The sequence below is a fragment of the Carcharhinus amblyrhynchos genome, chromosome 3, assembly GCF_965287045.1.
Source record: "Carcharhinus amblyrhynchos chromosome 3, sCarAmb.v2.hapA, whole genome shotgun sequence".
Taxonomy (NCBI): Eukaryota; Metazoa; Chordata; class Chondrichthyes; order Carcharhiniformes; family Carcharhinidae; genus Carcharhinus; species Carcharhinus amblyrhynchos.
Genome location: NC_137326.1, coordinates 51,905,545 through 51,930,339, shown reverse-complemented (window position 1 = coordinate 51,930,339; position 24,795 = coordinate 51,905,545). Strand labels below are relative to the sequence as shown.

The 24,795-nt window shown below is 42.7% G+C and overlaps 1 protein-coding gene across 3 annotated transcripts in view; it reads right to left on the bottom strand.

Annotated features, from left to right (window-relative positions):
• The window catches only part of itpr1a (inositol 1,4,5-trisphosphate receptor, type 1a), a 516,106-nt gene that overhangs the window by 91,277 nt on the left and 400,034 nt on the right, over nt 1-24,795 (bottom strand). For all 3 annotated transcript variants that reach the window (XR_013886032.1, XR_013886033.1, XM_080184007.1), the window contains exons 34-38: nt 23,008-23,133; nt 19,668-19,868; nt 17,764-18,015; nt 16,530-16,655; nt 13,285-13,413 (exon numbers count right to left, since the gene is read on the bottom strand). Coding sequence is in view for 1 of the 3 variants with exons in the window: in XM_080184007.1 (XP_080040133.1) it covers nt 13,285-13,413; nt 16,530-16,655; nt 17,764-18,015; nt 19,668-19,868; nt 23,008-23,133 (834 nt within the window). In the remaining 2 variants the exon portion in view is untranslated. The remainder of the gene's footprint in view (nt 1-13,284; nt 13,414-16,529; nt 16,656-17,763; nt 18,016-19,667; nt 19,869-23,007; nt 23,134-24,795) is intronic.

Here is a 24,795-nt window from a genome sequence, read left to right as displayed (position 1 = left end):
CAAAACAACATTTGATTGTCTTTATACAGGTACTGACAATATTGAACCAGATGAATGGTCAGTGCCAGCTTCAACACCAGTGAGAATTGTCGGTTATCAATATTACAGAGACTCAATTTATGTCAGATTTTGAAACAGAAAACGTAAGTGCTTCTATTTTGAACTTGCCTCGTTCAGTACGAATGTTCCAAATTAAAACACCGTAGTCTGAACAACTTGCTGGGCATTGGGAAAACAGAAGGGGAACAAGTCTAACCGAACAGGTCTTTCAAAGAGCCAGAACGGATTTGATGGGCTAAACAGCTCCATTTTGTTCTGTCAAATTCTAAGTAGTGTTGGGCAATAACCTCCTCATCGTAACTATCTTTAACATTATGGAGGATACTTGTCAATGTAGCAATTACTTGCACTTGAAAAAAAAAATCTACAGCGGGCTGTAGCTTCCTTGGAGCGGCAATCATCATAAGATTGTCACTGTGCCCAATTACCTTGGTGGGTTTTCTTCAATGCCCATCTTACCTGACCTCCTGCTCAGGCTGTGCCAAGTCAAGCCACACAGCTTTCCTTAGGACCCAGCAATGCAGTCCAGCTGCATTGAATGAGGACACACCACCAACCCCACATTTTTCTCAGCATTAGCTGCCCAAAGCCAGGGAGGTTAAATGTTCCGAAGAGAAGGTCAGTGCCTATAATAAGTGAATAGGATTTCAGAGTGGGTCTGAAATCAGGGATCAGGCCAGGTCTGTGAGGCAAGCATCAGGTCAGGCTTCCAGGATGGGGGAGGCTTGCTTGGCTTGGCCCGGCCCAGGCTGGACTGGGTGGGGGAGATCCATGCAGGGAGTCTGACTGGGCTCTTTGCAATAGTTAGCCAAAAATTAGAAGAGGTTCTAATTCCTCTAAGTTTTTATGAGTAACTATTGTATTTCCCTGTCCGGAGCATCCTACATTTGCAATTTAAGTCACATTTTCGGATGGTTCCAAGCGTAGGGCAATTGCAGATGGGGGTTAGCGCTTTTGGAAAATTCCCATGCAAGCCCTTATCTGTAAGGTTCAAACTTTCGGTAACTCCCCCAAATCCGATGCAGTGGAGCTCTGAACTAAAGACCCTATAACAGAGTCATAGAGGTTTACAGCATGGAAACAGACCCTTTGGCCCAACTTGTCCATGATGCCCTTTTTTTAAAATCTTTAAGCTAGTCCCAACTGCCCACATTTGGCTCATATCCCTCTATACCATCTTACCCATGTAACTGTCTAAATGCTTTTTGAAAGACAAAATTTTACCCGCCTCTACTACTACCTCTGGCAGCTTGTTCCAGACACTCACCACCCTGTATGCAAAAAAATTGTCCCTCTGGACACTTTTGTATCTCTCCTTTCTCACCTTAAACCTATGCCCTCTAGTTTTAGACTCTCCTAACTTTGGGAAAAGATGTTGACTATCTAGCTGATCTATATCCCTCATTATTTTATAGACCTCTATAAGATCATCCCTCAGCCTGCTACACTCCAAGGAAAAAAATCCCAGTCTATCCAGCTTCCCCTTATAATTCAAACCATCAAGTCTCAGTAGCATTCTAGTACATCTTTTCTGCACTTTTTCTAGTTTAATAATATCCTTTCTATAATAAGGTGATCAGAACTGTACACACTATTCCAATGAGGCCTTACCAACGTCTTGTACAATTTCAACAAGCCGTCCCAACTCCTGTATTCAATGTTCTGATCAATGAAACCAAGAATGCTGAATGCCTTCTTCACCATTCTGTCCACTGTGACTCTGCTTTCAAGGAGCTATGAAAATGTACCCCTAGATCTCTCTGTTTTGTAAGTCTCCCCAACACCCTACCAATAACAGAGTAAGTCCTTCCTGGTTCGATCTACCAAAACACATCATATAACATCTGGCACTTCTAAACAAAACAACCAACTGGCAATTCCTGCAATTCAAAATTGGACTACGCATTTACTACAAGTCTTGGATCATCTGTTGTAAGCAAACCCCAATACAAACTGCTGTCTCTACTACCAAGTCTAACAATGGAATATTAAGGTTCATGAGAAAAAAGTTAATCTGTGGTTCATGGACACACCAGTTGAAACAGTCATTCTTGTGAAAAAGCAAATCAAGTAATAAGATCCAAGTTGATACTGATTTACAAGAGGCATTTGTCAATCAAGTTCATGGTGGCATAGTGGTTAGCAGTGCTGCCTCAGTGCCAGGGACCCAGGTTCAATTGCGGCCTTGGATCACTGTCTGTGTGGAGTTTGCACGTTCTCCTCTTGTCTGTGTGGGTTTCCTTCAGGTGTTCTGGTTTCCTTCCACACTCCAAAGATGTGCGGGTTAAGTGGATTGGCCATAGTAAACGTGCTGGGTTGAGGATAGGTCTCAGAGCTGATGCAGACCTCTGAGCCAAATGGCCTCCTTTTGCACTATAGGGATTTTATGAAGTTTATTCAGATTTTGAGGAATCACCAAAATTCATGGATAGCCATGACATAAAATTCAGATGTGCATCGATTAAGTCACCTTGAGATGTTGGATGTAGAAAGAAGTAAATGAGATACAAAGGCTGAACAATAATGGTGCTATTTGCTCAATGACACATCTAACCAGCCCCAGGACAACTGGCATTCACAATTCTGCTCAAAAGCACAATATCTCAGCCCTTTGTCAATATCATCCAATTAAATGGAATTCCGCAAAGCCACAATTGAAATGTACAACAAAACAGAGGCAAAATATAGAATGGCTGCACACATAAGAACATAAGAAATAGGAGCAGCAGTAGGCCATCTAGCCCTTCGAGCCTGCCCCGCCATTCAATAAGATCATGGCTGATCTGAAGTGGCTCAGTTCCACTTTCCCGCTTTCTCCCCATAACCCTTAATTCCCTTGCCTACCAAAAACCTATCTACCCACGTCTTAAATATATTTAGTGAGGTAGCCTCCACCACTTCAACGGGCAGAGAATTCCAGAGATTCACCACCCTTTGAGTGAAGAAGTTCCTCCTCAACTCCGTTCCAAACTGGACCCCCCCCCCTCTATCTTGAGGCTGTGCCCTCTAGTCCTACTGTCCTTTCTGAGCGGGAAGAACCTCTCCACCTCTACCCTATCCATCCCTTTCATCATCTTATATGTCTCAATAAGATCCCCCCTCATCCGAGTACAAGCCCAGTCTATTCAGCCTCTCTTCATAGCTCAACCCCCTCAACTCCGGCATCAGCCTAGTGAACCTCCTCTGCACTCCCTCCAAGGCCAAAATATCCTTGCGCAAGTGCGGCGACCAAAACTGCACACAGTACTCCAGCTGCGGCCTCACCAGTGCCTTGTACAGTTACAGCAAGACCTCCCTACTTTTATATTCAATCCCCCTCGCTATGAAGGCCAGCATCCCATTTGCCTTCCTGACCACCTGCTGCACCTGTAGGCTGGGTTTTTGCGACTCATGCACAAGGACCCCCAGGTACCTCTGCACAGTAGCATGCTGCAGCTTTTCGCCCTGTAAGTAGTAGGCCTTCCTACTATTATTCCTGCCAAAGTGGATAACCTCACACTTGCCAACATTGTATTCCATCTGCCAGGTCCTCGCCCACTCACTCAGCCTATCTAGATCCCTCTGCAGACTCTCCACACCCTCCGCACAATTTGCTTTTCCACTTATCTTTGTGTCATCAGCAAATTTCGATACCTTACACTCAGCTCCCTCCTCCAGATCATCCATATAAGTGGTAAATAGCTGAGGCCCCAGCACCGATCGCTGGGGCACTCCACTAGTCACCAACCGCCAATCCGAATAGCACCCACTGACACCCACTCTCTGCCTCCTATTTGACAGCCAATCCTCTATCCACGCTAACACCTTACCCCCAACTCCATGCCCCCTAACCTTCTGTAACAACCTTTTGTGCGGCACCTTATCAAACGCCTTCTGAAAATCAAGAAACGCTACATCCACCGGTTCCCCTCCGTCTACCACATTAGACACATCCTCATAGAATTCCAATAAATTTGTCAGACACGACTTCCCCTTAACAAATCCATGCTGCGTCTGCTCTATCAAACAATTCTTCTCAAGATACCTCGCTATTTCTTCTTTAGAAATAAAAACACAAAATGCGAGTCAACACTCAACAAGTCAGACGCGTTTGTACAGATGGAAGTAAAATCCTGATAGAAAGTCATCAATGTGAAAGGTTAACCTTGTTTCTCTCTCCACAAATGCTGCCTGAGCAGATGAGTGTTACTCAAACTTTTTATTATTATGGGCACTGGACCGATAGCCCAAGCAGGCATTGTATTAAACTCAGCAAAAACATTCTTCATGCTTCACTTTGCATAATTAATTCCCACTAAATGCAACTCAATCACTGACATTATTGGTAAGAGTGCCCAAGTCCACATTGAGGATATCCTCCACCTTGTTGTGTGGCACTATCTAGATGCTACATGAGGTAGCTTTCAACTCAAGGCTGGGCAACCATATGGACCATCAGCAGCAACAGAATTATACTCAACCATAGTCTCTAACTTCATGATCCAGCATATCCCATTATAGTAAGCATCCTCCGATTCTTATGCAAATACTGAAATCTTTACCAGGTGTGAGCATGCACGTGTGACATCCTTAGCAGTGTGGGCTTTCATGGGTTTCATCATATCGTGAGAGACCTGCATAACTAGCTGCCTCCAGTTCTGTGTTCATGCTGTATTGTATTTCAGTGTTTTTCTGAGATAATTGAATATCGCTACACGTTCAAGTACCTTTTTGGGGCCAAGTTACCAAATTCCCCATGCTACAATTATCACCAAGCCAAGGGATCAACCTTGTTTCAATAAAGAGTACAGGAGGGCATGTCAGGAGAAGCATTTAAATATGAGGTGTCAACCTGGTGAAGCCACAACTCAGGGCTATTTGTGTGTCAAACATCATAAACAGCAATGATAGGCAGAGCCAAGTGATCTCACAACCCATGGATCAGAATCAAGTTCTGCAGTCCTGCCACATCCAGCCGTCAATGGTGATGGAAAATTACACAACTCACTGGAGGAGGCGGCGGTTTCACAAATATTTCCACCCTCAATGATAGGGGAGCCTGTACATCAGTGCAAAAGGTAAGGCTGATGCATTCGCAGCAATCTTCAACCAGAAGTGCCTCCTCTGGACGTCCCCAGCATCATAGGTGCCAGTCTTCAGCCAATTTAGTTCACTTTACAAGATACCAAGAAACGGCTGAAGGCACTGAATACCCAGCATAGTACTGAAGACTTGTGCTCTAGAACTTGCTACACCCCTAGCCAAGCTGTTGCAGTACAGCTACAACACTGGCACTTACTTGGCAATGTAGAAAATTACCCAGATCTGTCCTGTATACCAGCAATAGGACACATTCAACCTGGCCACTTATCACCCCCTCATTCCACACTCAATCATATTGGTAAGTATCATCCATAGCACTTGCTTGACTAGCACCTGCTCAGTTTGGATTCTGCCAGGGTCACACAGCTCTTGACGTCATTACAGCCTTGCTTCAAAAGGGCTGAACTCCAGGGCTGAGGTGAGAGTGACTGCCCTTGACATCAAGGCAGCATTTGATCAAGTGTCAAACTAGACTCCAAGTAAAACTGGAGCTAATGGGAATCAAGTGGAAACTCTCTACTGGTCGGAATCGTATCAAGCACAAAGGAAGTTGGTTGTGCTGGTTGGGCGTCAATCTTCTTAGCTCCAGGACACTATTTTAGGAACTCCTCAGGGTCGTGCCCTTGACCCAACCATCTTCAGCTGTTTTATCAGTAACCGTCACCTCCATCATAAGCCAAGAACTGGGAATGTTCACTGAAGACTGTACCATGCTCAGCACCACTCTCCAGATCCTGAAGCAGACCATATCCAAATACAGCAAGACTTGGACAATATTTAGACTTGGGCTGACAAGTGGCAACGTTTGTGCCACACTAGGATAATGTAATCATCATCTCCTACAAGAGGGAACCCAATCATTTCCCCTTGACATTCAGAGGCATTACCATCACTGAATTCCGCATTACCAACATCCTGGGGGGTTACCATTGATCAGAAACTGACTGGACTAGCCATTTATATACACTGTGGCTACAAGAGCAGGTCAGAGGTTAGGAGTAACTTGACTCCCCAAAGCCTGCCCACCATCTGCAAGGCACAAGTCAGAAGTATGATAGAAACCACTCCACTTGCCTGGATGCGTGCAGGTCCTACAACACTCAAGAAGCTTGACACAAACAGGACAAAGCTCAGTAGACATTGCATCCACCACCTTCAACATTTACTGCCTCCAACATCAATGCACAGTAGCAGTTGTATACAAAATGCACTGCAGCAACTCACCAAAGCTCCTTTGAAAAAATCTGCCAATCCACAATGTATACAGTCAAGAAGGACAAGGGCAGCAGATACATGGGAACTCCACCACCTAGAAGTTTCTGTCCAAAATACATACCATCCTGACTTGGCACTATATCACCATTCCCTCACTGTTGCCAAGTCAAGATCCTACAACTCCTTCCTTAACACTCTGGGTGATCCTACACCATAAGATTGCCACGGTTCAAGAAAGTCACTCATCAACCCCTTCTCAAATGTAATTAGGGATGGGCAATATAAATGCTGGCCTAGCCAGCAACACCCATATCCCATGAAAGAATAAAGACAAGCTTGAAAAATGACTTTGCTAAGCGATGGGGAAAAGGAGGATTAATTGGGTAGTTTTTCAAAGAGCCAATACAGGTACAATGGATGGGCTCATCCTACAACTCATTGCAAAATATCTACAACACAGAAGCATGCCATCAACCCTTATACCTACACGAACCTCCAGCAACTCTAATCTCTCTTTTTTCCCTGCCTTAATTCAACTCAACTTAAATTACTCAAATCCTATTATTCATTACCATATCTTATGTAACAAACAGACCACTGCCATGTTTCCTGCAATCATCTGGCATGGTCCATCTCAAAGCAATTTTCTGTCTGGTGCATGATGTGGTATTAGATATTTCACCATTGATCCTAAAAGGATTCCTAAATCTTCAAAAACTCAAAACTGGTTTTCACTTCAAATTATGATGTGGAGATGCCAACATTGTCCTTGTGTTATGAGACTTCTAACTATGAATTAAGGAGACTTCCAATGCGAAGATCATTGTTAGATACACAGTAACTTGAAGGCAGATGTAAAAGATATCTTGCCCCTACTTCAAAGAAGAGATGAAGAGTTCTTCTCTTTGTCCCAGTAAATATTTGTCCTTTAAGAGTCAAACTGATGTTCTGGAAACTTGCTGTATGCAAATCTGTTACCTATTTCCTACATTGCTATGATGCACTTAAAAAACACTTAATTGATTAAGAACATAAGAAATAGGAGCAGGAGTAGGCCATCTAGCCCTTCGAGCCTGTCCTGCCATTCAATAAGATCATGGCTGTTCTGAAGTGGATCAGTTCCATTTTCCTGCTTTCTCCCCATAACCCTTAATTCCCTTGTCTATCAGAAACCTATCTACCCATGACTTAAATATATTCAGCAAGGTAGCCTCCACCACTTCAACGGGCAGAGAATTCCAGAGATTCATCACCCTTTGAGTGAAGAAGTTCCTCCTCAACTCTGATCTAAACTGCACCCCCTCCTTATCTTGAGGCTGTGCCCTCTAGTCCTGCTATCCTTTCTAAGCGGGAAGAATCTCTCTACCTCTACCCTATCTATCCCCTTCATTATCTTATATGTCTCTATAAGATCTCCTCTCAGCCGTCTAAACTCCAACGAGTACAGACCCAGTCTATTCGGTCTCTCTTCATAGGCTAGCCCCCTCATCTCCAGCATCAGCCTAGTGAACCTTCTCTGCACTCCCTCCAAGGCCAATATATCCTTCTACAAGTGCGGCGACCAAAACTGCACACAGTACTCCAGCTGCGGCCTCACCAGTACCCTGTACAATTGCAGCAAGACCTCCCTGCTTTTATATTCTATCCCCCTCGCTATAAAGGCCAACATTCCATTCGCCTTCTTGATCAACTGCTGCAACTGCAGACTGGGTTTTTGCAATTCGTGCACAAGGACCCCCAGGTCCCTCTGCACCATAGCATGCTGCAGCTTTTTGCCTTTTAAATAATAATCCCTCCTACTATTATTTCTACCAAGTGGATAACCTCACACTTGCTAACATTATACTCCATCTGCCAGGTCCTTGCCCACTTGCTCAGCCTATCTAGATCTCTCTGCAGACTTTCCACACCCTCCACGCAATTTGCTTTTCCACTCATCTTCGTGTCATCAGCAAACTTCATTACCCTACACTCAGCCCCCTCCTCCAGATCATCTATGTAAATGGTAAACAGTTGAGGCCCCAGCACTGAGCCCTGCGGCACTCTACTAGTCACCAACTGCCAACCAGAAGAGCACCCATTGATTCCAACTCTCGGCTTCCTATTACACAGCCAATCCTCTATCCACGCTAACACCTTACCCCCAACTCCATGCACCCTAACTTTTTGCAGCAACCTTTTGTGAGGCACCTTATCAAACACCTTTTGGAAATCTAAAAACACCACATCCACTGGTCCCCCTCTGTCTACCGCACTAGTCACATCCTCATAGAAATCCAATAAATTAGTTAAACATGACTTCCCCTTCACAAATCCGTGCTGCGTCTGCTTGATCAAACCATTCTTTTCTAGGCGCCTCGCTATTTTTTCTTTGATGACGGATTCTCGCATTTTTCCAACTACAGACGTTAAACCAACTGGCCTATAATTCCCTGCCTTTTGTCAGCTACCCTTTTTAAACAGTGGTGTAACATTAGCCATTTTCCAATCTTCCTGCACTTCCCCGGAGTCCAGCGAATTTTGATAAATAATTACTAAGGCATCCGCTATCACCTCTGCATTTCTTTCAGAACCCTGGGATGCATTCCATCTGGTCCGGGGGACTTGTCTACCTTCAGTCCTGTTAGTCTATGAAGGACTACCTCTCTAGTGACAGTAATCGCATTAAGGCCCTCATCCCCTACCATCCTTCTATCTTTAATATCCGGCAAACTATTTGCATCCTCCTCTGTGAAGACCGAGGCAAAAAAATTATTTAAAGCCTCTGCCATTTCCTCATCGCCCACCGCTAAATCCCCCCTCTCATCCTCCAAGGGTCCAACATTCACTCTAGCCAGTCTCCGCCTCGTTATATATTTGTAATAAACTTTTACTGTCATTTTTTATATTTAGAGCTAGTTTAGCTTCATACCCTATCTTTCCTTTCTTTATCACCTTCTTGGTCATTCTTTGTTGATTTTTAAATCTTTCTCAATTTTCTAATCGCCCACTATTTTTAGCCGCTCTGAACGTACCAGCTTTTATTTTAACACTTTCTTTCCTTCAATAACCACGGCTGGTTATCCCTTCTCCTACAGTCTTCCTTTACCATCGGAATATATTTCTGCTGAGTACAAAAAAAACTCCTTAAAAATCCTCTACTGTTCCTCAGCCGTCCTACCAACCAATCTGCGCCCCCAATCTACATTTGCCAATTCCGCTCTCATCCTATCATACTCCCCTCTGTTCAAACCGGTTATAAAGTAGTCTGGTTATAAAGTAGTTTGGGACACCCTGAAGTCATGAAAAGGTACAATTTCAAATCTTTCTTCTGAAGTTTCTAATAAAAATTATGATTTAGTTTGCGGTAAATTGCTACCTGTTATGAATGTTGCATCAGATACAAATGCAGCATCCATAACGCATTGTACTCAGTTTACAAGGTATTATTAGCGTGTTGTGTTCATGCATGTGCTCAGTTGTAACATGTTTATTTTCATGTTCACAATGTTGTTTTCAACAGTCATACAACATAAAGTACGTACACTGGACAAAGTCAAATCCTCAAACCACAACTCAGTGTGAAGCAGCTTGATCACCCATCGTTTTCCTGACAATTTTCACTAGACCCTATTTTTTAAATAACGTGCCATTATATCTGGAGTGTTATACAGAATCTGAGAATTAAAACTAGGAGAATGCAGCAGGGGTGGTAGAGATGTAACATATCTTGTAGAGTTTACTAGGAGCTTAAAAAGCACAGAAATAGATTTTCACCTATATTAAATTAGTCAGTTAATAGTACATAACTAGTGTTGCTTTGCAAGCTGGTCTAATGAGTCCAAGATGTAAAACTTTGATGGCATGTCTCTATTTTTAGCAACAGTATAAAACTGTTGTCCACAAGCTATTCTCCTTCCCCATACTTAGTCAAATATGCAATATCTTGGAAATAGTATAAATGCAGGTAGCTCTGTTAAGCTTATAGGGAACACATTAGGAATATCACATTGGCTTGACTCAAAACTCTAAAATAGCAAGTTAAATAAATAAGCTGTTCTGACCACGTTAACATGAAACGTGGTTTATTGAGGAAAGTTCAAACATGATTGAGGGAATGTGCAGGAATAATCCGCAACTGAATTGCTTCTCTTTCACTCCGAAAAAATACCAAATGTGAATGAATCAAAATGAACTTTGAAACCTAGAAGAATGCTGCGTATTGAGGCAGAGAAATAGGACGGGCCAAGGAATTGGGTAGGGTGTTCATTTCCTGTCGAAAAGGGGAATGAAACATTTGAGAAAGTGATGCAAGAGGCAATGAGAGATTAAAGCAGAAGCTGTGAATCAAGAACAGAGTAATGCAGAGAATCAAGAACAGAGTAAAGCTGAAATACTTCCCACCCATAAACGCCTCAAATTCAAGGAAAACAGAAATAAATAACATGCTTTACTTGCCACCTACAAGCATGGAACGGGTACACCAAGAAGCCATTCAGCCCACATATGCATCGACTAGTCCCATTTGACTGCCCTTTCCCCATAACTCTGCATTCCAAATGTGCAAGTTCTATCAGGGCAATATCGGGGTTGGGGGTTGTGGGGGGACGGTTTCTTTATACTATGCAGTCTTCCATTAGTGTGGTTTATCCGTTCAGTGGGGTTCAATGAGGCTCAGAGGTGGGGATGTTATCCATTGCTTGTTAATTCCAATTTTCCCTTTGGACTACCAACAATAATCGATTTAAAGGGAATAACAACATCTGTATTAAAAAATATAGTAGTCAGTGAAGGTCTAAAACATTTTGAAAATTCTAATACAGGCACTTAAAGAAAGAAACTTTACAGTATAGCTCAAAGTAACTTCTTCAATAAAAAAATTATCATTTTTGCTGAAAGTGCAAGGATTTTTTTTTAATTTTCAAAAAGGAGCACAAACCAAATAAGTCTTTTTTTTAAAATGGAAGAATTTCAAAAGAACTTTCATGTTACACCAATAAAACTCTTGCACCTCAGTATAAAAACTGAATAGTGTTATCTATTTGACTGTTGAGTTTCTAACTTATATAACAGCAGAGTCAGAACTCAAAGCCCATCTGAGCCAGAGTTCCAGTTAATGGAATCAAAGAATGGTGCAAATAAAACAGTTGGAGCTCTTTGCAACATTCAAGGTTAGCTGTTTCAGCCTCCAGTCTAATGAGAGACAGTAGCCCTTCAATTCAGCTCTTTCAGCGTTAAGCAACACACTCTCTTTAAATGGGCTTTCAATAGTCTGTGGTAAATTTCAGCTCAGGCCAACTTTAGACATTACAAATCACAATTTGACATCTTTGCATGCAATCTCAATAAGCTCGTACTTTCCATCGTTCCTGCAACTATACATTCATTCATCGTAATCACAGAAACAATTAGAGTCAACAAGACTGCTCTCTGCCCTGCTTCAGCAGTGTAATGATCAGTTTAGCATGCTATTACGTAGTCAGTTGCTGTTTTAAGGTGGCCTGCTTTAAGTCATTCCCACATTAATATTGATAAATGAATGAAAGTTGCATTTGCATTTACTGTCAGGAGTGTTGTTTGAAAATCGCTTTGCGCTGAGCCCGAGAGGAACACGTGACTCGATCTGTGCCATTTTAGAGTGACCTTGTGACCCACCAGCCCAGGTCCTCTTCCTGATGCTCCAATTTGAGGTCTCTCCTGGCTCCCCTGACCTCCTTCCCCACCGCCAAACTCACTGACTCTCCTAGACACTGGTAACCTTTCAGTTTGCAGCCTTAGCTGCCTCCCCCCCAGCTCCATTCCAATTGCTGCTGACCCTTTCTCTCATGGAACCCCCCTCATGCCACCTCTCCAATTTGCAATTTACTACCTGCAATAAAAAGTTGTTGCTCCCGCATCTCAGGGCCCAACTCCAGAGCCCTTGCTCACCGTGAGGATTCACAAAAGAGGGTTCAGGAGAAAAGCAGTGAGCAGGAGAGGCAAGGAGTGTGGGGCTTGGTGAGAGGAAGCATCATGGAGCAGGACCAGTAGCAAGCAGGAGGTTTGAGGAGCAGGAGAGGCAATGAGAAGATAGAAAGAGTTGGCGTATTTCTTAGATTTGTTTAAATTGATTTTATTTTAAATGTTATTTCATTTACTAATATAGCATTGAGGAGTATTTCAAATTACAGGGCCTAATAGTTCCATGTTTTTCCGATGACAAAAATCACAGACCTGTCTGCTAGATAGGTTGGAGCTGTCCTTCTTGAAGAAAGATTAGAGAAGATTTGATAGACATATTCAAAATCATGAGGGGTCTGGAAAGAGTCGATACGGAGAAGCTGTTCCCATTGATGGAAGGATTGGAAACCAGACAACACCGATGTGAAGGTGATTAGCAAAAGAAGCAATCAAGATATAAGGGAGATTTTTTTTTTTAAAAACATAGCGTGTGGTCAGGACCTGGAATTCACTGTTTGAGAGAGTGCCATGGAGGTAGATTATATTCTGGCTTTTATAAAGTAATTGTACACTTAACCTGGCAAATCTTTCTGTCCAGATATGGAAAAAAGACAGGCGAGTGGGACAAGTCAGCTGGTCATTCAGGGAAGCAGGAAAGACATCATGGGTCAAATGATCCCTTTCTGTGCTGTGACCAATCTATGATTATCTGGGGAATCTCGGACACAGACTGTAAATGACCTGGGTCGCACAGCTCTACGGGAGGAAGTTGCCAAGAGTGACTATTTCTGTCCAGTTTCTGGGAACATTGAGAATGTTTGTTTATTTATCAGATCAATGAGGGCATTTTGTTTTGCTGCAGATAGTATTTATGTTTTGTTGATGTTAGAATCTCCCATCTATTCGCAAGTTAACCCTAACTGGGTGGTGGAAATGGTGGAGGAGTCTTAAATCACGCAATTCCAGAACAGGCTGCAGTGGACAATTGGCAATGGCCACATTCCGTACCTGCAAACTTGTGCTTTGATCAGAAAAAGGAGAGCTAAAGAAAGTTGTAACGATGCTCATGACAGTTTCTGTGACGTATCGCTCCAAAACGTTGTCAGCATGCTTTCGGTCACTCGTATTATTGCACACCTGGAAGAGAAGGGTTTGATTGTTCAGTTATGTCTAGACATCAAATTCAAAGTAAAATTCTGTTGCACTTCGTGATTAAGACTTAAGAATTGCTGTTGATTTGAAAGCGTCACCAGGGTTTACCCTGGGAGAATGAGGGAGGTCTTTATAAACTAATTACTAATATTAAAGGATGGAATTTGAGTGATGTTTTCCTGGTCTCTCACCATTGTGTTTGTCGGAACTCTGCAGAAATACCAAATACAGCAGTTTGTGCCATTTCTCCAAGTCTCCAACCAAATTCTCACCATTATCTCCAACAGGAAATCAGGAAATATGGGAACTCCAAATGCAGTTTGTTCAGATCAATGAGCACAGTCACATCATTTCAACTGCACCATTAAATCTGTACCGGCTACAACAGTCATTATTTTAATTCAACCCTCAGCACTTCCGCCAATTCTGGTCCTCATTTCAGAGCAACAATATCAATGATGCAAGAACAGACAGGTTCAAATCCTATCACTGCAGTTTGAGAATTGGTACTAGTTAAAAGAAATTGGGGATCAAAAGTTGCTCACAGTAAATGTGACCATCCAGTTGACAGACTGTGATAAAGTTCCACCAGGTTCTCCATCCTTTGGGAAGGAAACCTGCTGCCCTTTATTGTTTTAGCATACATATACCTCCAAACTCTCACCACCATGGGAGTCTGCTGGCTGCCCTCTGATGTGGACTAGCAAACCATTCAAGTGGGAAATAAATGTTGGCACTGCCAAAGGAGCTCCCATTCCAAAACAGATAATAAAAACAGGTGCCCTTTATATAATTGCCAGGATGGGAAATGCCTTTGGGTCATGTGTGTGCATGTACGCATGCAACTTTTGCCAATCACTACCATTTTGACAGGATACCACACATCAGTCTCATGGCTTGCATTCAGTCTACAAGCAGCTTTGGAAGCCTCCCAGTGAACATTATTTGAATATACTCTCCTCTTCAAAAGAAGAATCCACAAGTTGGGGGAATTCAGAACTAGGGGTCATAGTTTGAGGATAAGGAGTAAACCTTTTAGAACAGAGGTGAGGAGAAATTTCTTCACCCAGGGGGTGGTGAATGTATAAAATTCACTGCCACAGAATGTAGTTAAGGCCAAAACCTTGTGTGATTTCAAAAAGAAATTAGATATAGCTCTTGGGAATCAAAGGATATGGGAGGAAGGGGGAGATCAGGATATACAATTCAATGATCAGCCATGATTATAATGAACTGTGGAGCAGGCTCAAAGGGCGGAATGGCCTACTCCTGCTTCTAGTTTCTATTGTTTCACCAATCCTTGTTGTGTGATTGGTACATTCATGTCAAAGAACATAACAACAAACAACTGAAAACAGGAGACACACTATTGACTTGCAGGGTCCTGAAATGTTAAATTTATTTCCATATCATTGGTCTATTAGCAGTGAGGTGAAAGAGTAAAGTGGTTATAGATTTGGATCTTTTCTCCTCCTGACACATTTGGATAGTGGAATCTCATCACCACATGGAGCTTTAGGAGGAAACAGCATAGGCAGATATATTTAAGGGGCAGCTGGATAAACACATGATCAAGAAACAAATAAAAGTATATCGTGTTAGGGTTGAACGATGAGTGGGAGGAGCTTTGTGTGGGACATCAACAACAGCACAGATCTGTGCTGTCAATTCTATGGAATGCTCAGTACAGGACAAGACATCCAGACCCTGAACTGGGACACCTAACTAGACCTGAACAATCACAGGATGCAAGAAATTCGAAGTATTCTTGTATGATTTACAACAAAATAAGGAGAAAAAAATGGGGCAAGCCAGGGAAGTAAATAAAAGAACACCAGTTGGTAATTAAGTGCAGCTATTCCGGTCCAAACACGAGACTGATCATTAACTATGTTGTTTTCCCACCAGCTTGTTCAAAAAGGGGCCAACTCTATTCATTTTTCAAACCAGAACTGCAAGATTCATAGTTCCCAGAATGGCCCGTAGTGGAAGCTTCTCAATTCTCCAGCGAGCTACACCGTGCCGCAAAAGGTTGTTCTCCAGAGCTCCACTTCTCCCTCCACGAGAGGGGAGAAATGTCGCAGTACTGAACAGCAAGGTTTTTTTAATACCCTTCTATGTGAATATTATTGAAGTCAGGAAGGGCCAGACCTCGCCTCCCCCACCGGCCTTACGGGCACTAGATGCGACTGTCCGCGCAGGAGAGCAGTGAGAACGTATTCAGAAGGTGGAAAGCTATCTCAATATGCAGAGGAACTAGCTGACAGTAAACATTATGTTTAAAGAAACCCTTTGATCAGCCAAAGTGGGACAACCCACAGGTTCTACCACTTGCTTATATTGACTAAGAATGATCAAATTCAGTACAATGAGTTTGCTGCATTTCACACTACCTGCGACTTCTAACCATGCATCTGCATCCTGTGGCAGTGCACAAGTTACATCATAATGAAAGACCTGTGGGCTCTTTCTTCAATCACATGTGCAAAAGGGATTCACTTCTGTCTGAAAGAATCTGCACGGGATGCCTGTGCTTTGGGCCCTGAACTAAAGACATGATTCTGTCAAACTTTCAACTCTTCATGCAAGCCTACATATTTGGATGTTTTAGAGCCAGTGGCTAGATTATCCTGTGCCTCAGCTCAAGAAACTAAAAGACCACCCCATCCCCAAGAGACACTCACTGACATATAACACCCATTACTCAGCGGCACAGTGGTTAGCACGGTTGCCTCACAGTGCCTGGGACCCAGGTTCAATTCTAGCCTTGAGTGACTGTGTGGAGTTTGCACATTCCCTGTGTCGGCTTGGGTTTCCTCTGGGTGCTCCCGTTTCCTCCCACACTCCAAAGATGTGGGGATTAGGCCATATTAAATTGCCCCTTAGTGTCAGGGGGATTAGGAGGGTAAATACATGGGGTTAGGGGGATAAGGCCTGGATGCAATTGTTGTTGGTGTCTATTTGATGGACTAAGTGGCTTCCTTCTGCACTGTGGGATTCTATGGCTTCTGAAGAGGAGAAACGGGGAGATGAAGCAAGGAGCAGAGAAATCAAGGGGACTCACTGTAGGGAAGAATAATGATGCCCAATTCAATACTTGCCCTGCATATGTCAACTAGAAAGTTCTCAAAAAGCTTCCACATGTGATTGCTTGTGTAAATCTCCTTCATCTCCACCTCTGTGTCCACGTAGCAATGATTGAGAAAGTTAATGTAGGCAATCTTCACCTAGTGGAAAAAAAAAAGCATGTAAACTCAGCAGCAAAAGCACAAGATCATTGGGGGTGAGGGTAGCTAATGCCAATTCAACTCAAACACCTAGCTGAGTCATCAAGACAAGGGGAAAAGCTGACAAATGGATGAATGATACATTTCCAAATGGAGGGAAAGAGACTTCTTACAACTGGAGGATTCCTCAGGAAAGAACTGCTGAATTTCAGGTTGTGGACCCACTGCTTTCAGTGGACAGTGTGTCAATGGAGAAGGGCATTCAAAATGAAGGATTTAGTAGATTAGAGAGAAATGCATAAACATCTCCATGGAAAGCTAAAATGTTTTAAAGTTGAAAAGTGAGGATGATAATGCTGTTGCTAACCTCTTTATCAAAGCCAGCACTTGTGACATTGTGATTGGAAGCCCATGTTTAGGTCAGACTAGAATTTATTCAACTGCAACTGAGGAGTTGTAAACTGGACTGGTGTTTTTGGTCATCTGCACTAACGTTAGAACAACATATAAACCTACCGCAGGAGTCAGGCTGGGCTTCCATTGACAGGAACGGACTGAAATCCTTTTTCCAAAGTTCCCGTTCCTCCATCTATTCAGTTATCCATTTGCACACTTTGAATAAGTTCCCACACTTTCTCATCCCTAACATGCAGCCAACCAGCCATTCAGAATTTCAACTGGATTTTCAAACACGGGCAGCTCTGTTCATTTGGCAATGACTCATGGCTTTGTTCTGATGGTGATTTCTGTGTCTTTCACTGGGAGGCAATTTGCTAGTGATATTGCAATAGCTGGACAAAGTTGGGAGGGGAAATAGGAACTTAGATTATTCATGGCCAATGTTGGCACCACAATTCCTATTAGCTTAAATGGATCTCAAAATATCGGATCATTCAAATAACCTGCGCTCTTCCAAATAGATTTTAGATAAAAAATCTATCAGACAAAATAGGATAGATTAGAGTGATGAGATATACAGGGTAAATTAGATTAGACAGAATGTAGATTAGATATAACAGAGGATAAATAGGTAAGGTGGGTGGTTTATATTTTTTTGTTTACAAACTAAGAATATTTCCGATGCAGTTAACCCAGAAAGCACACTCACTTCAGGTATGCAGTCTTCGTGGGTCGATACTCTCACAATGTCATCCAGGGGTAAGAGGGAGTTGCATTTAATCTCTGTGTAGACATTCTTGCCCTCGGTGCAGACTGCCAGCAGTTCCACCAAGTGAATGTGGTACATGAGAGGACTGTTCTCATCCATCCGATCACGCTCAGAGCGCATCATCTGTACCAGGGTCTGGAATGAGGCTCGATCATTGTAGAAAATCAGAACATCTTCTCCAGCATTCACAAGCTGCAAAAGTGCAATGGTTCAAATAAGAACAGGTCATCAACAGTGTATTGCAAACCATGCAAGTAATGGAGCTATGTTAGAAAATATAATTAAATGCTGATTAAGGAAGGAACCAAATGGGTTCATTAACATCTGGGGGCACCCAGCCTGATTAATTGAATAGTTCTTGTGTGAAAAATCAGCTTGTGGTGTCTCTATTCAATTCTATCCAATTGATTGCTCTTCAGGTTGGCATTAAGGCAGCACCACACTGCACCTGGCATGTGTAGGGGGTACTTGGCCAGGTGGTGTGCAATGCTGCCACCCTGTGGAGAAGTGATCCATTTTACCAACCCTGGCTTCTCTCATCTCAGTGAGTGGACAAGCCAAATAGAAAACTCTAAAATTTAGGAAGAATATTAATTTTTGATGTGGCCCCTCTTTGCAACGACATTTCCTTCCTCTGCCGGCTCAAACGTGATGAGCAGCTGAGATAAGTTGTGCAGGAAACTCAATCCACTACCAAAACGTTTCTCAGATTAAGAAACATTGGAAAACTCAGCAGCTCTGATAGTGTCCGTGGAGAGAAACACAGTTAGTATTTTGAGTCTGCGCAACTCTTTTTCAGAACTCCAGTTTTTCAAGCATTTTCTGTTTAAATTCGCAGTATTTGGCTTGTATTTCTCGGAACGAGACTGAATAAGGGCACATAAAGTCCTCCCATAATTCCTTGGCAGAGATTGGACAGCAGGACAGGAGTTTCTCCTTGGATGGTGCGAGTGCTGTGAGAGGTGACACAGTTTGCAATTTTATTTTGTATTCAGTCATGCTACCTATGTCAGCTTTCATTGCCCATCCCTAATTGCCCTCAAGAAGTTGGTGGCGAGCTGCCTTCTTATATTGCTGCAGTCCATGTAGTGTAGGTACACCCACAGTGCTGTTAGAGAGGGAGTTCCAGGATTTTGACTCAGGAGCAGCAAGTGATATATTTCCAAGTCAGGATGGTGAGTGGCTTGGAGGCGAACTTCCCAAGTGGTTGTGTTTCCAGGTATCTAAATGGTCATGTTATTGGGTTTAGAAGCTGCTCTCCAAGGAGTCTAACTGAATTCCAAACTGGGAAGTCAGTGCATGGCACCTGACCACCTTAACCGGCTGAGACCTGATGTGCAGGTGCGTTTGCTATACCCATAGTGCTGAATTATACTTCAGTCTTCCAAACGCATATTAGAGCCTGCAATTTGCACAACTACTCAAAAACTTTAGAATTTTGTTTAGTCTTTCATGGGATGAGAGCATCGCTGGCAAGACTGGAATTTGTTGCCCATCCCTAATTGCCCTGAATGGCTGACTAGGCCAGTCAAAAGGCAATCACATTGCCTCCAGACTTGAGGCAGAGGTAGGCCAGACTAGGTAAGGATGGCAGATTTCTCTAAAGGAGGTGGATTTTTTTTAAAAAACAAAAACAACAACAACAACTAATAATATTTGTCATGGTTACCATCACCGAGATCAGCTTTACACTTGATTCACCAGCTAGCATGGTGGAATTTGTACATGTGTTCCCATGGCTTTACCCTAGGCCTTTGGATTACTTGTCCAGAAACATCACCATTGTACCAACACACCACCTGCTTTCAAAATGAGACTGGAAACATTCAATCAGCATATCTTACCTCAGCCATCACCATGTCCTGGCACTTCTTGATAAACTTCCCTTCAGCCTTCACAATTGTTTGCAGAAACTTAAGATACTGGACATTGCGGCCATGTGTCTCAATACAGTGGACAAAGTGCTGCACCACACGCTCGTTTATCTCACTGCAGAGCTGGTAGTTGTTCATGAAGATGTGCTGCATGGTGACAGCCTCTAGAATCTGGAACAAAAGAGCTTCTTAATTAGGCCTCAAATTTTCTTTCTGCCACATGGTTGACCAGGAACATCTCCAGCCTGCCACTGGTGAGTGTTGGAAGGATTTGCACATTGATAGTCAACTTGTTTTATGGCATCAGGAGCTCACCTTCTGAGGTCATCAAGGCCTGGAATGGGATTTGAACACAAGCTTCTGGCTTGAGTGGCTCCATTGCACCCAAATACTCCTGACTAAACAACCAGTTGCTTCTTAAATAGTCCCGGAATTCTCGACACCCACTACTCTGTCTCGAGCAGGATTTCCTATATTGATCATTGTTATAAAGAACAAAATCCTGATATCATCCTAAAAACCTCTGTTTTGAGCATATTTCTCTTTTAATACTGCCAAAGGCTAATTTAAAGGGATTTAACCTTACCTACAGTCTAATCTTACATTGCTTCATAAACCAGCTCTTTTGCTATTTTCTATTACTGTCCAAATATTCCAAGGGCAATTATGGTCCAAGTCATACTCCAAAGCCACAGAAGAGGAGTTCACGATGTGGTCAAACAGGTCAAGTGTCAATCTGTCAATGCACGCCAGTGGCAGACTGGAGAAATTCCTGGAAAATTCACAGATCAGCAATGATAGGAGCCACAGGCAGTTTCACTGAGTTTCATTTCAGTTCAGCTTTTTACAGCATTATCTAAAAAACTAATCTAAGTTTCTAAGTATCGAGAAAACGCAGAATGCTGCACGTTTAAGATTTGTTAGAATTAGAGGTTTCCTCTCGACATACTCAGAACAACAGAAGTGGAATACATTTCCGATGGCAGGGTGTTAAGAGAAATCCCCTCTTCAAAATTAGGACAATATTTCAAAGTGTAAAGTTTTGATTCAACTCCTCCAACATCTCTCCCTCTCACTTCAGGCAAAGCACAGAAGTGAAAAGTTATGTGAGATTTCACAATTCCTCTGGTGTCCTGCCTTTCTGTGAAGCAGGATAAGACATTCAGTTAGTGCATTTAAGATTGCAATGAGAAGCTTTTTGGACAGGAAGGGAATCTCAGAATATGGGGACTGTGGGAAGGAACGCAGAGTTGGTGCTGAAGTTCAGTCATGACCTGCCTGAATGGAGAATCAGGCAGTTTGACGGCTTACACAGCATCGATTTTACCTTCTTGTCTCTCGCTGACGACAGATCAGAAACGACTGCCTTTACTGTGATCAATGATTCAGGTGTCCCATTCAAAGTTCAGGAATCAGAAAGGGATTGCTAACCAAAGTCGGAAAACAGCCAAGTAACAGCCTGACGTACTCTCCAGTTCAGGGAGCGGAATTAAATGTGAATCGGGATATAATTCATTTTGAATGCTACAATTTAAGTTAATTGGAGGAGGTAGTTCCTGAGCTGGTGTACTTACATAGCATATTTCTAACCAAATGATCGGACAGTACTTCAGCAATGGATTCGAACTCTTTTGTCATTGACGTTTGAAGGAGTTTTTAGAAGCAAAGTCAAAGATAATGCCAAACTTCAATGAACAAGCAAGTGTTTGTTTAAAAAAAACATAGAACAATGTGTCTTAGGCAGCTGATAGTGATGCTCTAACTAAAAGCATTTGATATGCAGCAACTAAAATGCTATGATAACTGAGTGCACAGACGGTTAGTTTAGTAGCAGAGATCCGTATAATGCGCCAAGTTCCTTTCACCATTCTGATATCGCACAATGCAAGTGTTAACTGCAATAATCTGAAGCAACACAACTGGGGACATTACAGCTTGTACCGAGCTATATCTTCCTCTCATGAAGTGATAATGGACATTTATAAATAAAAATGGCAGTCTTACTTTTGTATCACAGATCAGCAGAATGAATAGAATAAATTTTATAATCAACAAATGTGTTGCTTTTATCAGTCCAAATAGAAAGTACTTAGGTGAGAGTGCAGTTGAAAACAGCTTTCCAACTGAAAGTTGGAAATTACCCCTCGCTGTGATACAGTCGGCAGCAAATAGGTCACCATTGGAAAAAAGCTTTTTATTTTAAAATGAGATTCTACTTTGTCTTTCTAATGTCACTCCTCAATATCTGCTTCCAGAAACTAACTTAGGTTCCTTAGTTAGTCTAAAAGGGATGATGCAGCACGCAGAGAGATGGGGGTGGGCAGAGGCAAGGGAGGGAAGAGGAAGAGGGAGACTGTAAGATAAAGAGGACCAGAGAAAGAGAAAAAAAATAGGGCGGGGAAAGGCGTAGTGAGACGGTAGGGGAAGAGCGAGGCCACAAGACAAAGAGAGGACCATAAAGAGGGGAAAAAAAAGAGGGTGAGAGGTGCAAGAGAGAGGGTGGCGAAGAAGGAGGCCACAAGATAGAGAGAGAGAGAGGATCACAGAGAGAGAAGGGGTGGTGCAATAGAGAGAAGGGGAAGTGCAATACAGGGGGAGGGGGGGAGAAGGAGCAGAGAGATGGAGGGGTGTTGGGTGCATGCGAGGGATATATAATAGAGCAAGAGTGAGTGTTTTGCCAAGGCATACCAAATGAGTCTGAGAAACAAGATGACATTTACATGCAGGCATCTTTGAATCTATTCTGACACAAAACCTAAAGGGGATGAACTAGTCTGGGAGACATTCAGTGCTGGACAATGGGCATACGTGCATTCTTCATTTCAACTATTTATCCCCTCATTTATGAAATGTACAGATCCCTGTCAGGATATCATTCCACTGTGCTATAATCCATCAGGAGCTAGATGTCTCAGTGCGAGTCTCGATAGTGAGTGCTAGCAAGTTGTTGGATAAAATTGCTGCTGTGGTCAGTCTTGTCTCAACTTGGCTTTTGTCCTTCTCGCAGACAATCACCAAATATTCATCAGGCAAAACCAGGATTTGCTATCCTATCCCAGAGACCCCAAGTCCTGTGTTGTTTGCTCTACCAACACCACTGTTTTTTGCCAAGGTCTCAGACTGAACCTTGACCTTGCCTGAAGGTCCCAACAAAACTGCATGGGAGTTTGCACTTTAGGGCAGCACTGATGGCAAAGCATCATGGTGTGAAGAGGGACATCAACCCGAGTCATCAGTGAAAGAGGCAAACGCAACCCCTCTGTTAACACAGACATCAACAACCAAAACAGATTGCAAGAAGTGCTCTTACCCCTGGAGTAAGGAAGAGGTTGATGTGCTTGTGAAGGAGGGCTTGGTTCTGTGGGTTGCCAGCACAGAAATTTTGCAGAAACTTGTGTGCCAGTTTCATAATCTCTTGCATTCGGATATCTTCAGCCTGAAGAGGACATAGGAAAAGTGGTTACTCAATTTCCGATCAGAAATAAACAGTATAGTTGCACTCTACCATGGACCAATGGTTGAGATTGTACAAAACAGGCATTAGCAAATCAATAAACCGTCGTATTAATTGGCTAAACAGGCTCAAGGGGCTGAATTGCTTATTCCTGCTCTTAGTTCTTATGTTCTGACAGCCTCTCTCACATTCCTCAACCTTTTATTTCAAAAGAATCATAGAGAATAAACCATTTTGCCTACTTTCCATTTGCTGGCTGTTCAGTAGACTTATTGAATTAAACTTATTTATTTGGTTTTCATCCATGGGCCATTATCCTAGACAAGGTAGTGGTGAGCCACCTTCTTTAAAGGCTGTAGTCCATGTGGTAAAGATACAGCTACAATGCCAAGACAGAATTTTAGCATTTGACCCAATGGCAATGAAGGAATGGCTAAACAAAAATTGCAGGCAGTGATGTTTCAATGTGTCTGCTGCCCTTGTTCTTCTAAGATTTAGATAATGTCAAAGGCAGGTTAGTGAGTTGCTGCAGTACATCTCGTCAAAGATGCATCCTGCAGCCATGGCGGGAGCGAATGTTCGCTGGGATGCCAAACAGGTTATTTTGTCCTGGATGATGTCAAATCTCAAGTGTTGCTGGGAGTTGCACATCACACTGGCCCTGGCAAGAGAAGACAGTATTTGTGTGGCCGGTCCAGTTCAGTTTCTGACTAAGGGTGACCTCAAGGATGTTGATGGTGCAGGCTTCAGCAATGTCAATGCATTTGAATGTTAAGAGGAGGTGGTTAGACTCTGTTGTTGAAGACAATTAGCAGCAAGCATTTGTGTGGTGCAAATGTGATCAGCACAAGCCTGAATGCTGTCCGGTTCTTGCCGAGTGTGGATATAGACTGTTTTAACATCTGACTTGTAAATTGGACTGGATATTGTGCAAATGATACTAAACATTGCGAACACCCTCACTTCTGACCTTATAATAGAAGGAAAGTAATTAATGAAGTAGCTGAAAGCAGTTAAGCCAAGGACACTATGCTGAGGAACTTCTACAATAATGCCCTGAGACTGAGGTGATTAGTTCTAGCAATAGAAGAAGATTGTGTTTGCTGAAAGTATGACTCTGAACAATGGAGATAATGTCCCCACCTTCCAATTCCCCTTGATTTGAATTTGGTTAAGAATCATTGATGCCACATTGGGTCAAATGCTGCCCTGACATCAAAGACAGTTTCTCTTTTCTCACGTCTGGAATTCCAGGATCAGTCAAAAACAGATCTCATTACAATTCAGCTATTTTGCCCATGTTTGGAGCAAGGCTGTAATGAAATCTGGAGTCAACTGATCCTGATGGAATCCTAACTAAGCACCTGTGAGTGGTTTTGCTGAGCAAGTGCTGCTTGATAGCACTGCTGATAATCTATTCCATTCACTTTACTGATGATCAAGAGGAAACTGATGGGGAGATAATTGGCTGGGTTGTGGGCAGAATATTCCAGGGTAATTTTTCCCACATTGCTGGGAAGATGTCAGTGTTGTTGTTGTACTGGAACAGCTCAGCTATGGGCACAACTAATTCTGGAGCACACATCTTCAAGTGCTATTGCCACAATGTCATCAGGGCCCATAGCCTTTAACTGTTTCTTGATA